Source organism: Xenopus laevis, chromosome 3L (genome assembly GCF_017654675.1).
Source record: "Xenopus laevis strain J_2021 chromosome 3L, Xenopus_laevis_v10.1, whole genome shotgun sequence".
Classification (NCBI taxonomy): domain Eukaryota; kingdom Metazoa; phylum Chordata; class Amphibia; order Anura; family Pipidae; genus Xenopus; species Xenopus laevis.
Window position 1 is genome coordinate 124894379 of NC_054375.1, and position 23268 is coordinate 124917646.

At 40.6% G+C, this 23268-nt stretch overlaps 1 protein-coding gene across 2 annotated transcripts; it reads right to left on the minus strand.

Annotated features, from left to right (window-relative positions):
* Window positions 1–8273: 8273 nt before the first annotated feature.
* Window positions 8274–23006, minus strand: LOC108711518 (eukaryotic translation initiation factor 3 subunit J-like). Of its 2 annotated transcripts, none has more exons than XM_018253361.2 (8): window positions 22759–23006; window positions 17718–17824; window positions 13060–13120; window positions 12717–12811; window positions 12501–12621; window positions 10781–10942; window positions 10583–10656; window positions 8274–9355 (listed from the first exon to the last, which is right to left on the minus strand). In XM_018253361.2, exons 1-8 carry the CDS (start codon window positions 22778–22780, stop codon window positions 9221–9223), a joined length of 777 nt encoding a protein of 258 aa, XP_018108850.1. In that variant the 5' UTR covers window positions 22781–23006; the 3' UTR covers window positions 8274–9220. The 2 variants fall into 2 exon arrangements, with proteins under 2 accessions (XP_018108850.1, XP_041442861.1); XM_041586927.1 differs by lacking the exon at window positions 22759–23006 and adding an exon at window positions 22377–22485.
* Window positions 23007–23268: the final 262 nt, after the last annotated feature.

Here is a 23268-nt window from a genome sequence, read left to right on the forward strand (position 1 = left end):
CAGGGCTTTTATCTGCTTCATTGATAATGACATAACAAAGGAATTGCCCACATCTGCCCATGAAATAGCCTTTGAGTCAATTGTCCAATTACTTTTGAGCCCCTGAAATGACGTGATTGTGTTAAAAAAAGGCTTTAGTTCCTCACATTTTTATGCAATCTTTTTGTTCAACCCACTGAATTAAAGCTGAAAGTCTGCAGTTCAACTGCATCTGAGTTGTTTCATTTAAAATTCATTGTGGTAATGTACAGAACCAAAATTAGAAAAACAGGTTGTCTTTGTCCAAAGATTTATGGGCCTAAAGCTGGACACAGACGCAAAGATCCGATCGTACGAATCAACGTACGATCGGACTTTCCCATCTCCCGACCCGCCACTAACCATTCAGATCAAATAAATTACAAAAGAACAGATCAGCGATGTTCTGCCCCTGACAGCAATTGTACGATACTTATGTCTGACAACACTAGTGACAGTCTCCCACTGAAAACCGTACGATCGGCAATACACGCAGAGATATTATCGGCAGGCGACAGAAATTTTGTAACCTGTGCGATCGACCAAACGACCGATCTCCGCCGGATGAAAAATGTCGGGACTCTCCACACACGGTCCGAAAATTGTACAAATCCTCGATTCGTACATCAGATCTTTGCGTCTATGGCCAGCTTAACTGTACTTCCTTAAAATAAACTGCTTGGATATAACCTGTAGCTTATTACAGAGTTTGTAAAAAGCTGATGATTGTTACCGTTACAAATAAGAGCAGTCAGTAGTACTATGGGACAAAGGCATAGCTGGTTGTGGTGCAAAACAACAAATGAAGGCGAGTACTTCTGCAACAACCATGGACTGGAGATAAAAATGATGTTTATTTCATTCCATAAAAACAAATCACCTGATGCGTTTCGGATCATGGGATACGTAATCATAGGCGAACGTGAAGCTTTGAAAAAACGGTATATAGGAAGTGAAGTCAGTTATTTAATGACCAATCAATCCTAATTACAAGTTAAAAAAGATCAATCCCCCAGTCCCACAAATACATGCACAATATAATACAAAGTGCGCTTTTTAGGAGCCTGTGCAACAATGTAACTTTTAACAAAGAATCATTTCTTTGACTAAAGAAAATCAAAAGGGAACAAGGAAAAAATAACCATAACAAAAGCAAAGTCATACTAGAAATATATATATATATATGGGCCATAATCCTGAAATGACCCATAAAAAACACCTGGGATGCTCTCAGTAAATTACCTAAAAAGGAGAAGCGCACCATAAAGGCGCACATTAGAAAAGCTGATATAAAAAAGCAACAGGACGGACTCAGGGCTACACAAATTCATACAAAGCAGATAACATCAAAACTTTTGTTAAAGGGGAACTCCGGCTTCCAAACCAAAATATGATAAAGAGGCCCACATAACACAGAAACCCCTAATATACCCATCACAGTTACCTGTTTTTCAAAAAGTGAGAATGAATAAATGCCATTTTCTATGCTGAAATCCATCTAACAGGTCTTCTCATCTCATTTGAAATCCTGGCAGGGAAGGAGGGACTTAACACTGATGTTACAAATTGTAACAACTTCTTCACAACAGACAGAATGCAGGAACTACATAACCCACAATGCACTGCACTCGGTTCCTTATTGAAATCACTCGTGCAGGGAATTGTGGGGTTTGGAGGATGCAGGCTGAGGACAGATGGCTGTTGATACAAAGTAACAGTAGTCAGCCAGCTCAGCAAAGTAGTCAGAGAGATCTGCAGGAGAGCAGGAGGCTAGGCTTAGGGAACTGTTCCGAACCATTAAAAATCATGAAAAGTCTGCATATTTTTTTAATTGATGTATATTGCAAAGTTGCTTGAAATTATTTTTGCTTTTCAAAAAGCTTAAGTTATGTTTGTGTGGAGTTCCCCTTTAAGTCCTTTCGGATGACGTGTCATAAAATAAACTTCTCTATGCGACAACTTCAACGTCAGATGCCCACCTCTATAACATGGATTAACCCTTTCAATTCCTTGGATTTGGAGGCAAGTAACACCCCCCCCCAATTACAATCTCTGAACTGCCTAGAAACAGCTGATACTGTATATTAGATATTTCAGTAACATGATTTCTGTGCTCCCTCATCCCATGCTTTAGTGGCCTCGACGTACATCCCACATACTGCAATTCACACTAGTGAACATATATATGACATAGCTAGTATTCTAGATGATGTAAATTTGCATTTTATATGTCTTTCCTGTGAAGGTACTTGTATATCTTTAGATACTCATACCCGGGCACAAGTTACACATCCTGTGGGCCCACAACTAAAAACTACCATTTGTTTGTAGCCATGAGCTTGTTGAAGATCTAACAGACACCACACTGGGTGACAGAGCATTCACTAGAGTGGGAGCCAGAGGGACCACAAACGGACATCCATCTTGTATAACCTCCATTTACTTTCCATCTCCAAAGAGAACTGGCAGGTATTTGTTAATAATCCCCTTAAAGGAAAACTATACCCCCCAAAACAATGTAGGTCTCTATAAAAAGATATTGTATAATATGTAAAACCCTGCTTCATGTAAATAAACCATTTTCATAATAATATACTTTTCCAGTAGTATGTGCCATTGGGTAATCCTAAATAGAAAACTGCCATTTTAAAAAATAAGGGCCACCCCCTGGGATCGTAGGATTCACTGTACTCACAAACATACCAACAAACCATACATGTTAGGTCACATGAGCCAATTAACAGACAGAGTAGTGTCTTTTGCTTCCTCACTTCTTCCTGTTACAGTTAGAGCTGCAGTATTTCTGGTCAGGTGATCTCTGAGGCAGCACACAGACCATTATGAAATGGTGGCTCAAGGCAAGAGATGTAAAAGGGAAATATTTGGTTAAATATATACTCCAGTTTGGTAAAATTCAAATATGATGTCAACTATCTGTTGTGTAAGTATTTTTTAAATTGGGGGTATAGTTTTCCTTTAATCTGATTGTATTGCCTACTGAACGGCGTGATGAATATCGCTCTTATTCTGTAACTGCGCTCTTTTTTCTTTAACTGTCAGACTGATCCTGCAACAATTCTTGTCTATCGAATTAAAATGCACGTGAAAACATGCCACGCCTGGAGGGAATAGCCTTGTGCTAAAAACCGATCCCGTAACTCAAATGTGATCGCCTCAAAAACCCCTCCTCAGTGTTACATATACAGCGAAGCCACTAAAACTGACCAAAAGGAATCCCTGTAAACACACACTTAGGGTGGCAGGAATCAGCCCTTAAAGAGATACTGACATCAAAAAATAACCTTTTTTGTTATCTATAATAACATTGCCTTCGAATGCTATTTATAATGTTGCCATGAAAGTATTTGCCTGACCTTTCTTTTTTTTTTTCTTTTTTGTTATTTTTAACATTGCTCAAGTATTGCCATTTGTTACATACTCGTAAAAAGGTAAAGAATGTTTGGTTGTGAGCTGTGAGTGTTTACGTTCTACAATCAAGATGTACCAACAACCAAAATTTCTTTATGCAATTAGAAAAACAAACACGGCAAACTGTGTAAATAGGTAATTTTGTGTTTCCAAAGATCGTAAGTCTTGATGTTGGTAGTTAAGAATCTCTCTGAGATTAAATAAGTTCCTTGGGTTGTGGAACCCCAGCCCAGTAGTTCCCACATAAACCAAACCTGAAGTTAATGCTCCATCTTATTTTGTAATTAGGCTATACCAGACTCAAATATTCTGTTGCGATTTACTCTCTTAATTATCTCAGCTTTGGTGGTTGGTGTAGAGTTTATTCCATTCAGCCGCTATGGCCAGGCTAGGACCTGGTTGGCCAGAGCTTGTCCACTTTTGCATAACTTATTGGCTTACCGAAGAGGAGAATAACAGGATCCAGGGGAACTGGGTGATTGATTGGCTTATGAGATCTGCAACCTCTGACCACAACTGTTGTATTAGCGGGCAACCCCAAAAGATATGTGACTAAATGCCTCGCGCCCCAGTTTCTCCAGCAAAAGAGAGATTGGTTCTGAAATAAATTGTGTAATCTGTCTGGGGTATAGTACCAGAAAGTTAAAATCTTATAGATACTTTCCCATTGTCTTACACATGATACCCTACGTTTGGCATTGTCCCAAATTAGGGGCCAGTCAGTGGCTGGCAGTGGTTGTGGCAGAGCCTGATCCCATTTATCCATGTATTTGTGTCTCTGTTGTGAAGGATCCAAAGGGGAGGTGAGTAGTTGTTAGATTCTTGTAACGGGTAGGGATGCAAAAATCCAGGATTCAGATTTGGGAATCAGAGTAGGATTCAGATTAGGCCGAACGGAATCCTAATTTGCATATGCAAATTAGGGATGGGAAGGGGAAATCACATGACTTTTTGTCACAAAACAAGGAGGTAAAAAATACTTTTCCCTTCCCACCACTAATTTGCAAATGCAAATTAGGATTTGGTTCGTTATATCGTTATATCTTTCGCAAAGGATTCGGGGGTTCGGCTGAATCCAAAATAGTGGATTCGGTACATCCCTAGTAACGAGGCCTTTTTGAGGTAGTTACAAATACAAAAATAGGGGGGTTGTGGGTTTTTTGGTGGTCCTTTTCACCTTTTGAAAGTGCCTTGGTTTGTGCAATCTCTTTCTCTTAAAAGCCATAAATGCTAGCGGCATGGGAAGATCTATCCATGAAAAAACCAACGTCCCATTAGACACTTTTCTATGTACACACATTACACTTATTGCGTTTTTTTCATTTAGTTTTAATTTACACACTTTCATTCTATGTATACATTCATACACATCCCCAATAACACACACTTATACATGTATACACACTATTGTGTTACTGCACATATCTCTCCACTTTGTTTTTAATTACACCACTTTACTTCTTTTTTTTCTAAAATGGGCGTTGGTTTAGGCAGTCTCTCTCTCTTAAAAGCCGCTCAGCAGTTGGCGGGGGAGGATTTAGCCCACAGTTTGAAACCAAAGCACAGGAGATGTTTACATAAAGAATTGTTACTAAACAGAGGTAAAATTCCTTTTTTACTATGATTAGAGATAAATAAGTTAGGGACCACCATGTGGGGTTTTACCTTGACGTGGTATGGTGGCTTATCAATATTATGGTCATAACTTTGTAACAAAAAAAACCCTGTTTCAAAATTACATGCACTTGCATATTTACTTGAATTAAAGGAGAAGGAAACCCCCTGGACGCAAAACTCCTCCCCCCTCCCCTGTGTTGCCTACCTGTCCCCCTGGGCAAATGCCCCTAACTTGTTACTCACCCCTCTGCGCAGGTCCTGTCCACGGAGTTCACAGTCGCCATCTTCTCCCAACGCGCGTCTTCCTGCTTTGAGCGGCGTCTTCTGGCGCATGCGCAGTAGGAACAGTTATCGATACGGATCTACTGCGCATGCGCCAAATGTCACAAAGTTTTCCGATTTCACTTTGTGACATTCGGCACATGCGCAGTAGATCCGTACCGGTAACTGTTCCTACTGCGCATGTGCCAGAAGACGCCGCTCAAAGCAGGAAGACGCGCGTGGGAGAAGATGGCGACTGAACTCCGTGGACAGGCCCCTCGCAGAGGGGTGAGTAACAAGTTAGGGGCATTTGCCCCGGGGGACAGGTAGGCCAGGGGAAAGGGGGGCAACACAGGGGAGGGGTTTTGCGCCCAGGGGGTTTCCTTCTCCTTTAAGACAGGGCTCTAAAAGTTTTGAAATTGGCCACAGGTGTGCACCCACAACCCCCCTATTTTTGTATTTGTTTTTGAGGTAGTCCCTTGGCCGCGAATAGTTTATTTTTTGTCGGTTGGTTTACTTTGGTGAATGAAATATAAGGTTACAGAAAATATATCTGAAAATACTCAAAAAGCTTGATTTTTACCTGTGGATGTCTTTCCTGAATTGTCTGGAATGGTAAAATTGTGTGGTGAGTGTTACATGACCTTTCTTACCCCCATGTTCCTGTATGAGGGGGCTGCCATATTTGTGCAGCAGGAGTCCGTTAGCATTAGAAACTCTGACATGTTGAGATGGGACAGTCAGGTTGGCAAAACAGTCAGGTTTAGGAACTTCAAGTGACAATTACAAAAGCAGAGCTATCATTGGAAAATGATCAATATGACCTATAGGTAACTTTTAATGTAGATTAAAGGGGACCTGTCACCCTAAGAAACAATTTCAAATGATTTTCTATCATGTTAGTTGAATAAAATAAACTTTACTTACACTATATTTATTATTTACACATTGTTTACTTCTTGTTTAGTCTTGGAATTACACTATCACAGCCTGCAGACAGGAGCCATTTTGTGTACACTATTAAGATAAATTGTGTATCATCCCAAAATGTTGTGTATGCACCAGAATGGGGAACCTAATGCTCATACATCATGTCCTACATAATTATAGGGCCGGGGGAGGGAAGGGACAATGTGAGAAGTGCAGTAACATGTAGAAAGTGTAAGTAATTGACTTTCCAACCTCTAATGCCTCAGATAATATTTGATTGTCAGCTCACATATTTAAACACCCTATAGTAGGCATGGATGCTTTAATGAAATAAATTTGTGTTTCATGTTTAATTTGCAAAGGACTTTCATCATGCAGCTTTTTATGTGTAGGTGATAGGTTCCCTTTCATTTTTTTAGTGTCAGTATCACTTTAAAGAGAGTGTTGCCTGTGCTCTCTTTTCAATAGATTGTAGTGATTACCCTATCACTTTCACCAATAAGATATAGGTCCAAAAACCAATGGAGCTCTCTCCAAAGTTATAAGTGAATTTTAAATTATTATTATTGTCATACAAACTGCCAGACAAAAATCAAATTGTTCACATATCACTTGTAAAATGTTATGTGTTCTAATGTGCGCCTTTATGGTGCGCTTCTACTCTTTAGGTAATTTACTGAGAGCATCCCAGGCGTTTATGGGTCGTTTCAGGATTATTGCATGTAGAAAAGATTTTGGGTATGAACGGCCTTGTTTACACAGAGCTCAATGTCTCGATTTAAATTAAATCTTTAGATAACAATGGGGAACAATAATTCAGGAGTGCTTTCCTTGGATGGGTTTTATATGGAGATGTTACACATTATTGTGTGCTCATCACTTATGGATATCATCAGCTTTTCGAGGAAACCAAAGGGGCTCACACTTGAAAGTAAAGCACATAAATAAATAGACTTTTGGTTTGAGAGATCGGGTTGGACAGAGCTGTGCCCAGTAAATCACACTTACAATATAGATCAATGAGACTGACAATGAGAATGCTCTAATGCTACACATTTATTGTTATTGCTACTGTATTACTCGTCTTTTTATTCAGGCCTCTCCTATTAATATTCTCTTGTTCAAATCAATGCACGGTTGCTAGGGTAATTTGTACCCGAGCAACCTGTCTGCTGAAATTGTAAACTGGAGAGTGGCTGAATAAAAAGCTAAATAACTTAAAAATCACAAATAAAAAACAATTGCAAATTGTCTCACCCCCCCCCAAAAAACCCAGAAAAATTAAGGTTCTTTGAATGTTTTATAGGGTCATACTATATCTTTGCAAGATTTTCCTTAAAAACACAGAATGAAATCTGCAGATATTAATTACTATGGAGAACGCTGTACAGACAACGGATTTCTCTGAGAACGCTCTCCTTTTAACATCCCTTTACATAATGTATGGACACTAAAGAGGTTGTTTTAAAGTTGAATGTCCCTGTGTCTGGTGTTTGAGTCTGGCAGATCAGTAATTCAGGTGCAGAACTAAACCGTTACAATTTTGCTACATTAGTTGATACATTTCTCAGCAGAATCTCTGGAGTATTAGTAATTATTGTATCAAACCCCCCTCCGAAAATGTCTATTTCTGGTGAACTGTCTGAAAACAACTACGCGTTTGAAGGTGAACACCACCTTTAACAACCTGTAGGAAGCTTGATGGAAGACTAGAAACAGACAGACAATTAGATTAATGTCACATGGGGATATTGCACAGACAGAGAATGAGCCCCATGTAGAACTAGTTTAAACTGTTACAAGACTAACACCACGGTAGAAACTATGGAAAACAAAGCAATGAGGAAAGTAGTATTTCCGTTAGGCAAACGCAAAAGGGAAAGATTAGTATTGTGACTCATCTCCTATCACAGGTCAGTTAGGAAAAAACAAGGAGAATTAAAAAGTAAAAGAAGGAAGAAGGAGCAAAGAACAAAGCAGCCAACCCTGTCTATAGAGGAAGAGAGCAAACCAGCCAATCTTGTCACAAGGATGAGTTTATTAAATTAGTTGTCTTATAAAACAAACATTGCAGTCTCATTGTTAATATAACAATTCTCCCATAGAAGGACCTGCTTGCAAAGCGCCATCCAGTGGGTGAGCAGAAGTTTTAAGTGAAAGGGCCAGACCTTGAACCTTGGAGCGAGAGTCAAAAAGCAATTAACCAATCGTGAAGCCACACAGACGCGCAATCACTTAATAAATATCAAGACTCTATGGCCCTCCCCTCCGGCAGAGCCATCAAGAGCTGCCAGTTGGCCACAATCTCATGGGTGACAGTTGTGTTTTATTACTGGCAGCTCAGTTTTCTCTTCAGAAACCAACAGAAGGCAGCACATAGTCTGATGCACCAGAGGCATCTCCTTACCCTTCTCCTGCATCTTCATAGTTCCACAGACTGAAGACGTGATTTCAGATTGTTTAAAGTTTTAATATGGAAAAGCACCAGGCAGAGTCCATCAGGAATCACAGTTCAAAGCAAGTTTCCTCTAGCACAAAGCTAAGAAACCAATATAAAAAAAATAAACTAAGATGGCCGAGGGGGCAGTGTCAATGAGGCAGGAGGAAAAGAGCCAGAAGAAAAAGATTTAATGAGCTGCCCTGTCCAGAGAGAGAGAGAGACCATATTCCTAGGCAAAAAGCAGAGATGACTGTTTGCAACATGGCAGAGCTGAAGTCCATGCCACAAGCAGAGTGGGAAAGGTTTTGGGCCTCAATATAAGGGGATGCTGAAAAGAGCTGCATAGGTTACGGTTTAATATGTGATGAGGGCACCAGAATCCAGATTCACAAACCATTGGCAATTTTCTTTTTTATATGTATACGGCCTGCTGAAGTGGGGGATGATTTCTTTGACTGTAGCATTTGGCAGAGTCCTGAGGGAGGAGAGCGCTCTCCTTAATGAGGGCCACAAAGAATCGGTGGGTCACATGAAATCATCGAACTCGCGTCCATACCCCTCATCCATGCCCCCATAATCTGCTAGATCATTCTTCATGTTGGCTTTTAGTCCTCCTCCCGGAACAACTCCTTTCTTTTTCTTTTTGGCTTTACTTTGCAGCTGAAAAGTCAAATACAAAAAAATGCCAAGTCTCTTGCTGCACAAAAGGATGTAAAAGGGGACATAGAAGCTATCTACATATAGATTTCATAATATTATTAGCTTTTACATAGCAAGGCAAATACAGCATAGAACAGCAAAAGCTTATTTTACTGAAGCATCTCTTGACACTCCCCTGCTCCTGTCACATTGAGCTACAAGCAGGAAAGCATCAAGAGACGCTTCTTGTTTCCGTATAATTGGCTTTTGCCATTCTACACGACCATCACAACAGCAGAGGGCACTCACGTTGCACCATCATATTAACCGTGTATATAATCATATTAAATTAACAACAACTGCTCAAAGGACGTATCCCCTTTTAAAGGACCTTTTAACCTCATTAAAGGGCATGTAAAATCTAAAAAAGAATAAGGCTAGAAATGCTGTATTTTGTATATTAAATATAAACACGAACTTACTGCACCACAAGCCTAATCAAACAAATAATTTATGCTTTCAAAGTTTGCTACAGGGGGTCATCATCTTGTAACTTTGTTATACATCTTTGCAAGACAGACTGTGCACATACTCAGTGTGGTCTGGGCTGCTTAGGGATCGTCATAAACAAAGCTGCTTGAGTTCTGCATGGCTGGGAAGTGAGGTGGGGGCTCCCCCTGCTGTTCATAAGCAAGTGTTTCCCTGCTCAGCAGTTAGGGACCGTCTGACAATTCCTATCCACAGCAGTAAATGAAGGGAGAATTTCACTGCATACAGTCAGGTTTCTTATAAAAACGGTACACATTTTTTAATTAAAGTATATTGGAGAAAGGTTTCTTTTTCATTAAAGAAAGTATAAATGGGATTTTATTTTTTTGCCTTTACATGCCCTTTAAGAATTTCTTCAATACTCCTCTTAAGGTGGCCATACACGGAGAGATCCGCTCGTTTGGCAATGTCGCCAAACGAGCGGATCTCTCCCCGACACGCCGACCTTGAGGTGGGTAATATCAGGCTGATCTGATTGTGGGCCCTAGGGCCCAACGATCGGATCCTAACGAATAGTAATGGGCGGGATTTTTCGCCCCATTCGATCGAGATCTGGCCAACTTTCGGCCAGATCTCGATCGGGGAAGCCCGCTGGGGGGCCCCATACATGGGCCAATAAGCTGCCGACACGGTATGTCGGCAGCTTTTATCAGCCTGTGTATGGCCAGCTTTACCCAACAGAATAATCCTTAAACTTACCTTTTCTTGCTTCTGTTTCTCAAAGCACAACACTGTTAGAGAATTGTTGATTTTCTTGAGATCCTCAACTTCCACTAAAATACAAAAATACACAAGTTCAGGGAAAATGAATGACTAACATAGCAAAGTGTGTAAGATAATGAGATGTGATGTATGGAAACAATTCTGGAAATTGTAAAAGAAGTGAAGGAGGCTTACATGAGAGGGACACGTCCCGCACAAGGGCCTCCAGGAAGCCAGGGTAATATAATGATCTCTCATATAGGGTGATCTTTTCTTTAAGGAGCTTTCCAAATTCTGTGAAGTCTTCTCGTGTGGACGGATTCATGGCATCTATTCCAGTAACAGTAACATCGTCTCCTACAGGAGTCAGAATTTAAGGTTGGTTACCTTTCCTTTTTTAGGGTGGTCTTATCTGTGCTAAATGCTACCCAACATGCAATCTGCTTTTTTTTTTTTTTTTTTAAATAAATAAAAAAAATTAACGCTAAGTTATCTCCATCCGTTCCCACAATGCCTTGATTGCTTCTTCAGGACTGGAAATGAGCTGATTTCTGTTACTGTTTGACGAGCGAGAACAAGCATTACAGAGAGTAGAATGGTGCATTGTTAAGCTTTACCTTAATTACTCTGACTGATACTATTTAGCTATTGCTACTCTTGCAATTTGCCCTATTAGAGGAACGCATTTTTGTCTGCCATTGTGTAATGTCAATATTTTATCCAACACGGCCATTACACAGGGTCAGTAAATATGTATACACACCCGATGAAAACTATTACAAGGGGGCTCAAGCCCAGAGTCCCTCACACTCCAACTGGACAAACTTCAAGCATACAGAAATTAATTCTAATCTGCTATATAGGCTGGACCTCAGCAAATGATAGCGGTGGCCCAGGTGCAGGAGCCCTGAAGCCATAGCAAGAGGAGAGATCCAATACACCAAACATTGTAGGTTGTGCTCTGCCAGAACACTGATCTAAATTAACAGTTAAGAAATAAAATCTTTATCAAACATTTAAAAACATAAATGCTTGAAACATTTGGTGTCCTGCACTTATTCAGAAGTACGCTTATAAATAAGGGCAGGACACGAAATGCGTCAAGCATTTATATATTTTTTTAAATGTTCCAAAAGATTTTGTCTTTTAACCGTTAATTTGGATCGGTGGTCTGGCAGAGCACAACCTACAACAGGGGACGGAACGCCATACTATGAAGAAAAAGAAAAAACGGATCTTTGGCATGCATGGTCAGCCTTTCTCCTCCCAGTGATTTTAAAGGCGAAGTAAAGCTTAACTAAAGAAGTAGGCCAGAAATGTTGTACATTATGTTTCGGGGTTCTCTACCGGCCAAAGACAACCACGGCCCTTTAGCAGTAAAGATCTGTGTCTCCAAAGATGCCCCAGAAGCTCCCCATCTTTTCTGCTGAATCACTGCACATGCTCTGTGCTGCTGTCACTTACTGAGCTTAGGGACCCACTCACAATATACAGTACTCATAAAATAGAAAGGTCACAATATAAGGCCGATTGGTAATTAATACAGATAATTTCTACATGGCAGCACAAACCACTGCAACTAGTACCAGAATTTAATAATCAGCCCTGTAGCATCAGCTTATATTACAGACCAACCTCATTTTCTGCTTGATAATTTGCTTAGCTTCTCAACAGCTGCTCAGAGCCCACTGAGCATGTGAGTGTCACAGATACTTTCCAAGATGGTGACCTCCTGTGACAAGTTTGAAATCCTGGATGATTGCTGCTATTGACAAGCTGAAACTTTAGGCTGGTGCAGTATATAAAATGGCATTTTAGCCATTCATTTTTAGGGTTTAGTTCTCATTTAACTTTCCATGACAAAATAAACACCCTGTTATCACAAAGAATTCAGGGCCAGTTACTAGTGACTCACCAAAAGCTTCCTTTGCTAATTCTAGGTCGGAATCCTCCTGTAACTTCTTTAGGCGAAGCTTTTCTGACAGCTGCTCTTCTGGAGTTAACTCCGGTGTGTTTGAAGACTCCAATGTCTGTACCTACAATACCATGATAAGGAAGTTTTCTGCTATTTCCTAAGCACCGTAAGATAAGCTACAAAACACTTGAATGCAGTGTGATTTACAGCACTTACCTGCTTTTTCAGTTCCTCTTTCCTCTGTTTCTGCAACTTCTCTTTTTCTTTTATTTTTTCTAGTAATTTTTTCTTTTCTGGAACCTTTTGCTCTACTGTGAGTGGGTATAAAAACAGTAAGGTACACGATGGGTTAAGGGGTCATACATGATGCAATTTGGTTGAGCAATTGGCTGATTTCAATTATACTGGCCAATCTAGTGGGCATGTGCAGCCAGTCATTGGGCCCCAGTACTTTGCTGTTTAAAGCCATGCAATGCTTTCTACCAGCATAGTGCCTGCTCTCCTCCTGTGCCATGCTTTGTACATTTTGGGCTAAAGGGCTCATTCTCCACATCCTCACCTGTTATCTGTGGCTCTTTTTTTGCTGCACCTCCTGCCTCCTCTTCATCGTCCCAGTTATCCTAGTCAGCCAATGAAATAATAATTTTATTAACATGTATTTGACGAATCGCCAAAGCAAATTTTCTTGCCGTCAAGTCTCCAAAACATTATACCTAGTAATTACAATTTAATGTTTTCTGAAATGGATTCATATATCATTTGTCCATATAATTTAAAAACTCACGAGATGAGTGGAAGAGCAAAGCAGCATATTAAAGGCTATTTCCACAAGCAATCATTCACAAACACATTCAATAATTTGTTTCTAGAAGATGTGCCTTAAAGAGATACTGACAACAGAAAAAATACTTTTATTATCAATATCAGGTTGATCCGATGGTGAGCCCTAGGGCCCAACGATCGGATCATAAAGATGGGTAAACAGACACTCGCATTAACGAACAGATGAGGTCCTCGATCCGGCGGGATTTTTAGTCCTGTCCGATCGGCATCTGCCCGACTTTCGGCCAGATATCGATCAGGGAAGTCGGTCGGAGGGCCCCATACAGGGGCCAATAAGCTGCCATCTTTTATCAGCTCGTGTATGGCCACTTTCAGGGCTACTTCAGCAATTCTTTTCCCAGACTCCTGTACCGTGACACTCTAATTTTGCTTTTACCTTGACCCAGGTGAGCCATTAGTAAAAACCTCTAGCTTGATCTTATTATGGACAACTATATCAATCCACAACTTACACATCGGGGCACATTTACTAACATTCCCTACATGCAGGGAGACAAAGCAATGAAATGATTCAGATTGGTTGCTCTGGATTACTGCACCGGGGAAAATGTGTGAAGAGTTAGAAAATGTGCCTCCACTTAATGCTATTAGCCTGCCAGGATGAAACTAATGGTGCCTCAGGGGTTTTCTTTGTAGGCCACACTAGAGCAGAAGCAACATTTTTGCAGTGTGACCAGGAAAAAAAACTTGTCCTCACTTCATAATTCTGCTTATCTCTTCCCCAAGCCCTTCTGTCAGTCAGATAACCCTCTAATGGCAAAACAGCATAAGGGTGTGGACTGATATAACTGGATTTTTGACAGCCGGCTGCCGACAAACTCTGAAACAACCCCCACAATGAGGCTTATTATAGACCTTATAAAGAAATAATTGCTTGCACAAGGCAAAACAAAATACATTTTTTTCTGGTCTGAACAATTGCACAGTGACTGGCTCAGAGTACAGGTGAATGCAGTGGTTGTCAAACTTGAAGGCTTAACGTCTGGTCAGGGCCCCCCTTTATTAGAGAAATGGGAATAGGGAAATAGTGTATCTGTATCTCATCCTGTCCATCAACCTGGTCTTTCTAGGAGAGCATCTTAAAGGGGTTGTGCACCGTTAACTTTTAGTATGTTATAGAATGGCCAATTTTTAGCAACTTTTCGATTGGTCTTTGTTTTTTTTTGTTACACAATTTTAATGATTTGTTTTCTTCTTCTGACACTTTCCTTCTTTCAAATAGCGGGCACTGGCCCCATCTAATAACAAATGCTCTGTAAAGTTGGCCATAGATGCAAAGATCTGATTGTTCGAATCGTCGAACAATCGAACTTCCCTATCTCCAGACCTGCCACTAACCATTCAGATCAAATAAAGAAGTAAAAGACCAGATCAGACTATGTTCTGCCCTTGATAGAAACATACGAAAATTGCACTGAAAAACCTACGATTGGCAATACATGAAGAGATTATCGGCAGCCGACAGAAACGACCGATCTCCGTGGGATGAAAAATGTCGGGACTCTCCACACACACGGTCCGAAAATCGAATGGATCTTTGCGTCTATGGCCAGCTTTAAGCTACAAATTTATTGTTATTGCTACTTTTATTACTCATCTTTCTCTTCTGGCCCCCTCCTATTCAAATGCCAATCTCTTGTTTGTATCAATGCATGGTTGCTAGGGTAATTTGAACCCTAGCAACCAGATTGCTGAAACTGCAAACTGGAGAGCTGCCAAATAAAAAGCGAAGTAACTAAAAAACCTGAAAAATGTAAAAATGAAAACTGCAAGTGTCTCAGTATATCGCTCTCTACATCATACTAAAGTTAACTCAATGGTGAACAACTCATGGTGAACAGCTGATTATCAGTGTGGACATTATTATTTAGTACATTAATACAAACAGTGATTTTTGCTTTAGATTTAGTTTAGGCGTGCTTATTATTATTTATAGGTGCCTCAATTGCTCCTGAAGGTACCCGACCAGTTCCAAAGCCAGTCAAGGCCATATGATCTGAGCACTGAACATTGACATATGATTATGCCAATTATTCTTCCTGATCAGTAATTGCAATATTCCCTTACACTCAGGCTTTCCAGGAGTAAAGATACTCACTCTTTACAAAAGGTACAGCGACCTAGAAAAATTAATTTAACTTTCTTTTCCTATCTTTCTAAAACAGGTTATTTACAAATGTTAATTTTAACCTAACTCATATCCTAAAAGCAGTTCTGGAAGCCTTGCTGCCAGCTCCCCAAACTATTAAAATTTGGCATATTAGTTACTGCCATTTTTCAATTAGAGTAGCTTCAGATCTTTGGAACTTCTGCCACTCTAAGTTCAAACAATGAGGCACACGGAGCATCAGCACCCCTATAGATAAGAACACAGAGTTCCGCCCCAAGCTTAGTAATCTTAGTTTATAAATGCTGGGCAAACATAGGCATTTGTCATGCACAAATGTGTTCGTTTACATTGCCTTGTTCCCTGGGACTGAAGACAGATTTAAGTTGTGTGAACACTACAATTTCCCACTCTGGCAAGTGCCCCATTAAATTAAATATGTATTTCCCTGCACAAAGTATTCTAAACAAACCAATGTTGAAATCACATACAGTACAAGTGCATTTTGGAAATCTCTTCTTTCAGGAATGTATTGTCCATTGTGCCATGACCAAACATGCTACCAACAAACAGGAGAGGGAAAGCATTTACAAATAGTGATGAGCAAAAAGTTTCACGGCGAAAGTGACGCCCATAGACATCAATAGGTGAAAAAATTTGTCGCCCATAGACAAATGCATTTTGGTGAAGTGAAATGGTTCAGATTCGCCCATCACTACTGAGGAACAATGGTCGAATCTATTCACAGACAAGCCTCACATCTTGCTAAATATGATGTTTAACTCTATATAACGGGTACATATTGTATGTGTACAGAAATGGAATTTGTATTACCAGAGGACCTGTTTTTTGTGGCTGTGGCAGATAATTGGCACAACTGGTAGCCATACCATTGCAACAACAGGTTGAGCTAGAGCCATAACTATTACTTTGACATATCCAAGGACCACATGCCACTCATCACCAAATTGCTATAGATCAGAAACTGGTGGATAGCAGCCAACGAAAATATTTCCTTTGAAATTCCTTTATTGGGTCCACTGCCTTACTTCAATAAAAAACTCACTACCCTTTTTCATAAAAATCGTGATTTTCTGCACTCCAGCTCCCCTACTCTCCACTCGCAGAGACTCCAGCCTGTATATATTCCTCGACCTGACCGCCCAGCTGGTGGCTGCTTTACTTCAAAACAAACAAACAAACAATCTCCCTTCCTCTGAGTTTTCAGGGAAACAGCGTGTGGAGTTGTCAAGGTTCGTTTCAGTAAAGAACCAACAGATAAATGAACCCAAGTATCGCTCATCATTTTGAAGTAAAGCAGTCACTGGCTGGCTGGGTTGAGGAATTCATGAAGGCTAAATTCTGTGTGCGTGGAGAGATGGGGAGCTGGAGTACAGATTATGTTTTTTTATTAAAAAACCTATACAGCTTTTTTTTATTAAAGCAAATTGAATATAGCTTTATTTTTAGGCAGAGTACCTGTTAAAGTAATTTTACTTTTTTGACTTTACATGCCCTTTAACTCAATTTTGTGTCCTTTCTTTTCAGTCTCTTTCTCTCTCATTTTTCTCTTTTCATCATTATGGCTTTTTTGTTGTAGCTTACAAGCAAAATCATGATATGGCTTTGTATAGAGTACATACATAAGTCCTCATGTGTGACCATCACGTTGTAACTGTACTCACATAAAAGCATTGCTGTTACTTAGTTAAAAAAAGCTTCAGCTCTACTATGCGTGATCCACAACTTGAGGCCGTATGATTCAGTCAATGATACAATGTGATGTAGGAGTTTCACTGACCGAACCTCAAACCCGGAGGTCAGAAATCATTGCACAGTAGGGATGAAGCTGCTGCAGTGGATGGATTTGAAAGTCAGCAACAATTTGATACACTTGTGCAATCAAACAGTAAAACTTCCAGTAACACAGCATGGCCTACAGAGCTGCAGCTAGAGCAGAAAGTCTTCATTGATGGGTTGGGTCCCTAAAAGTGGTCCCCATTAAGCTTCTGCATAAAGCTGCTAAAATAAGTAATAAACATGGACCAAAAGAAAATAAGCATAACATTTTATTTATTTGATTAATCTGTATTTAAATAGAATAAACACTAATGTGGTACAATGCTGACATACAATAAGCAAATAATAAACCTCCTTTAAGTAGGGGGTAAAATCTTATAGGCATACCTATACATCACCACTAACTTAATGAAGAAAATTTATACCATATAAGAAAAAAAATACAAATATATGTTAATTGCACTCACCTTAACATCCTCCTCTTCATCCTCTCCATCCCAGCGATCCCTTACTGTCACTGGGCCTGACGCAGCCCCCTTTTGATTTAGATCTTCTGGATCAAAGTCATCAGCATCTGTATACGGAAAGAATATAAAATGTGGTCTCTCGGCATAATGGCACTTTAAAGGGGTTGTTCACCTTCCAAATACTTTTTTCAGTTCAGTTTTCAGCTTGTTGCCCAGAAATATTCAATAACTTCCATTATTTTTTACTGTTTTTCCAAAATCTAAGTTTAAAGGTGAATGTTCGTATCTCTGGTGTTTGAGTCTGGCAGCTCAGTAATTCAGGTGCAGACTCTGAACTGTTACAATTTTGCAATATTTAGCTGATACATTTCTCAGCAGCATCTCTGGAGTATTAGCAACTGTTGTATCAATTCTAACAGCTGCCTGTAATGAAACCCGGGGATTCTGCTCAGCAGGGACAAAGATAACAAATGTATCAACTAAATGTATCAATTTAGAACAGTTTACAGGGTGAGCTACCCCCCAGAGCTGCTTAAGGGTCTGGCCACACGAGCAGATTCAGGGAGATTAGTCACCCCAGCGACAAATCTCCTCTTCTTCGGGACGACAATCTCCCCGAACTGCCTTCCCCCTGCCCTCCGCCAGCTAAAAAGAAAATCGCCTGGGGAAGGCACACGCGGCGCTTCGTTTTCCAAAGTCAACTCCCAAGGAAACTTCGGAAAACGGAGCACCGCGTGTGCCTTCCCCCAGGCGATTTTCATTTTAGCCGGTGGAGGGTAGTTCGGGAAGATTGTCACCCCGAAGAAGAGATTTGTCGCTGGGGCGACTAATCTCCCCAAATCAGCTTGTGTGGCCTGACCCTTGGTGAATAACGACACTTGACACTTCAATATTAGAAAAACGGTGACCCAGAAAACAGAAAATAAATGGAAAAAGTAGTTTTTTGTGGTGATCTATCTGAAAACAACTAGTTGTTTGAAGGAATCTGTTTCCTGAGCTAAACAGAAACTGATGCTACTCCATTGACGCCCTTATATATAGAATTATATTCCCAGTACATAGATACCCCCCCCAGCATAATGACTTATGTGCTCTGGTAATACTATTATCTGACTCGCAAGGACCAAACATGGGTGAGCTTCAACGTTCCTGTTTGTCAAGCTTGAACCAAGAAATAAAAATTATAGTTATTTGTGATTAAAACCACAGACAAAAAAAATACTCAGCACAAGCCCTATTTATTGAATTCATGGTAAATAAGGGGGTACCCTGCCCCTTTTAGAAGTGGACAAAGGGGGGTTGTTTAATAAAACACAGACAAGCACTGACTGCTGGAAACTTGTGGCAAATCACTTAAAGGAACAGTAACCAAATAAATAAAGCGTTTTAAAGCAATGAAAATATAATCTACTGTTGCCCTGCACTGGTAAAACTGATCTGTTTGCTTCAGAAACACTACAATAGTTCATATAAACAAGTTGCTTTGTAGCAATGGCGGAAATAGAAAAAAGGCTATATGGTACAATTTACATAGTGGATAACACCATTATGTTCTACAGAGCTTATCTGCTGTGTAACCTGAGCCTTTTCACCTTTGAATGGCTGCCCCCATTGCTACAGAGCAGATTATTTATATAAACAACAGTAGTGTTTCTGAAGCAAATACACCAGTTTTAGCCGGTGCAGGGCAACACTGCATTATATTTTTATTACTTTAAAACGCAAATTTTTTGATGTTAATGTTCCTTTAACATCCATATATAAAAAGCTCACTTGGGTATAGTAACCATATAAACCAATAAGATGTTTGCTTTTAGAGAGGAGACCAGTAAATGCTACCTACTGATCAGTTGCTACTGGGGATTAGACCTGTAGCAAACATTTCATATCATAACCCACTTAATCTCTTGGGGTCTGACAACAAAAACCTAAAACATGAGAAGAGGTTCTCATACAAATGAAAAATGAACAAAAGGAGATAAGGTCTTTCTACCATAAATGAAAACAGAGGATACAAGAAAGTAAACATGCAAATAGTCGAAAAAGTATGGAGGGGAACCCTGTACAGAACAAATACAAACCCAGTACAGAAAAAACATGTAGGAAAAGAGGGATACAATCTATTCTACATATGAGGTAATAAAAACACAGTAAATCCTGTTTGAAAAAGGCCAGAGAATGACAGAAGGTGCTGCATGAGGTCATGTGCTGGCAAATAATGAAATTGCAGCTAAAGGCCGGCAGTGAATAGAATTAGTTAGGTGAGGGGTGCACAAAATTGCACAAAGGAAATATCAATAGAGCATTTTAAGCACCATGAATAACATTGCCAGTGATCTATAGTAGCCAGTTAAAAGGTGTAAGAATGGTGTGTAAACTGAAACTCAAGAAAGAAGAGTATCCAATAAATAAAACAATGAAAAAAATGTGTAGGTGAACATTTAGCTGTCACAAGTAATTCTAAGTACCCCATTAAGAGTGCTTGATTCAGGCTGAACAAAGCAGCACATATTGGGAATAACTGGATTGCATTTAGGCAGCATCCAGCCTTAGGGAATAGCCTACATAATCACAGTTTAGTTTACTACCCCAAAAAGTGGTCAGAGTTATGAGAAAGGATATCAATATTTAACAAAAAGGTAATATAATGGCACTCTCTCCAAGGACCAGACTATATTTTAAAAAAATGCTAAAATCGGTAATGGGAGTGGTTGGGATAACGGGGGAAGGCGATACTTAACTACAGAAATCTTTTTCCTCATAAAATACTCTATTATATTGAAAATTAAATACAGGTTATGCTCGAGATTGGGGAAGGTAGATGAAGGTGTGTAGACCAGACCTAGTTCTAAACATGCACGGCTTTTTTGTCATTTTAATAACATGCTTGCTTTGTTGCTTATGTATGATACTATGGTGCAAATCAGTGTTAAATGCAATCCAACCTGCCATGCCAAGGATGAAAGTTAATGTGTAGAGTGAGGGCAAGCATTTAAAAAACTACTATGGAGTTATAAAAAGAAAGAATAATTAAGGAATTTTATCAGGCCCCTGAGTAAGGCCAAAAACATGCTTCTACAGGCAAGATAATGGGGAACACTGGTGCGAGACAGAGCAGAAAAGCCGATGAGCCAGCTGCACTCATTCACATTACACGCAGGGAACGTTGGCTGAACAGAAGGGAAGGTGCCATGACTAGGAAGGTAGGAGGCCAATATGAAGAGGAGATCAAGGTACTGGCTGAAAAGTGAGCTGGATAAAATAAAAAAGTGAGCTGGAATAAAATAACTGGAGGCCAACAAGGGAAAAGGCACACAATGGGAATATAAATGGGTCAAAAACCCCATGATGAGGAAATCTTATTAGTTATAAGAGATATACACTGCATGATGGTAACAACTGGAAAAGGAAGGGGGACAAGTTGGTTTGGCTTTCTTCTAAGGATGCCTCCAGCTGACAATTAAAAAAAAAAAACAAAAAAAAACACAACCACACACACACAAAAGCCAATGGAATTTAAAGCCATGTGGTGGTCTGAATATGTGATGCCTTTACTCAAGGCCCCAGTTAGAGGTAAGCCTTGCCAATGCACCAGGCTTAAAGGAGAATTCAACCCTATAGCAAAAAAAGTAACCGTATTCCCCACCCACGTAGACCCAGCCCCCCCAGGGAAATGCCCCTAACTTTTTACTTTCCATACGATTTTTTTATGAGTTCACCACAGCCATCTTCCTGGTCTTAATGTCTTCTCCTGGCTCTTCTGCAATTACCATCCATTTTGGCGCATGTGCAGTTGTCGCAAACCGGTAAATTGCTACAACTGCGCATGTGTCGCTTTGCTGGTCTCCGTCTCAGCTTACTGAAGAGCCGGAAGATGGCTGCTTGGAACTCTGAATCCTGCACCAAGGGGTAAGTAAGAAGTTAGGGCCATTTCCCTGGGGGGGAACATTTGGGCTGGGGGAGGACTCACGTGGGGTGGGGGGTAGGGTTTTTTTTGCTAAAGGGTTGAATTCTCCTTTAAAGGAACAGTAACATCAAAAACTGAAAGAGTTTGCTCTGCACTGGTAAAGCTGGTGTGTTTGCTTCAGAAAGACTACTATAGTTTATATAAACAAACGGCTGTGTAGCCATGGGGGCAGCTATTCCAACCTTGAAAAAAAAAAAAGGCACACGTTAACATTGCAGATAACATAAAACACCATTGTATTAAACAGGGCTTATGCATTACATGTTATGTAACCTTTTTTTCAGCCTTGAATGGCTGCCCCCATGGCAGCTTGCTTATATAAATGAATGTAGTGTTTCTGAAGCAAACACAGCAGTTTTACCAGTGCAGAGAAACAGTACATTATATGTCAATTAGTTAAAACTGTTTTCACTTTGTTGGTGTTACTGTTCATTTAAGCAGAGCGTGTCCATATTGATCTTACTCTCAGCTGCCACTCAGCCGTGTTAAAGGGGAAGTCAGACAGAGCCCTACACATAAGACAGAGCTCTACACATAAGAACAGCACCCATGGCCTCACAGTGAATAATGGAGCTCTTCTGTGTGAGTAACCTTTCTACTAAACAGCTCCTGCTTCAGCCTGTGTCCCCACCCCTGCTCACGCCATAGAATGATCCCTTCCAGCTGTTTTCTACCCAAAGAGTACGTATTACCGGCCCTACGACCGAAACTGCTCCGTCCGTGCCCTAGGGAAGGCGGGGTTAGTAAGCGAGCAGCCATGGGCCCAAGTGAGGCAGCTGGTGCCATGCTGAGACTGAATAGGCAGTCCTAGCAGCAGCAGCAGCAGTAGGGCTGTACCATTGGCCAGCGAGTGGGTAGGGGGAACAGGTTAGGAACATAGAGGGGACAGCGAGTGACACAGGGGCCCATTAACACGAGGGCTGGAGTCTGCGCTCCCCCCACAGAACAGAGAAAGTCAAGAAGGCGAGAGAGATACAGTCAACACAACGTCACTAAAACAGGACACTTAATGAGAACATAAAGCGGCCGTGTGCGAGAGAACACGGACAAGTTCCACTTGCAGTTTTGTCTCACCCCAGTTGTCGTTCTCCGCCATTTTTCCCGCTGCCGCTCCGGCTCCGGCTCTGCCCGATTCACCGCGTCTGGCTGCGCGCGCAGCGCAATGAGTTCGACCTGGACTTTCACAGGAAATGCGTCACGACTCCCTGCCCCTGCGCCATCTTTGTCTTCCCAGCGGGGACGAATGGACTGTAGAACCTAGGGATAAAAGAATTCCAGACGTTTCTCTGTCTCCCGGTAACTTGCTTAGTCGCGTGTTAGACACGTGAGCAGACGCCATTTTGATTGCGGAACTCATTTTAGTTAAGCACGTGACAACCATCGCTCCATTCAATTGGATACTGTAGGTCACGAATTATTACGCCGTTATCGCATTACGCCGTAGCGAGTTGGCTTGGCTGTAAAATGCCATTCTTCTTCCATGTTAGTAAAGTAACAGCATCCAAAAACACCGGCGTCGTGGTACTGCTGATAGCCTCATAGTCATGCATTACATTAAGGGGCACTCTCATTTATTGTGATACA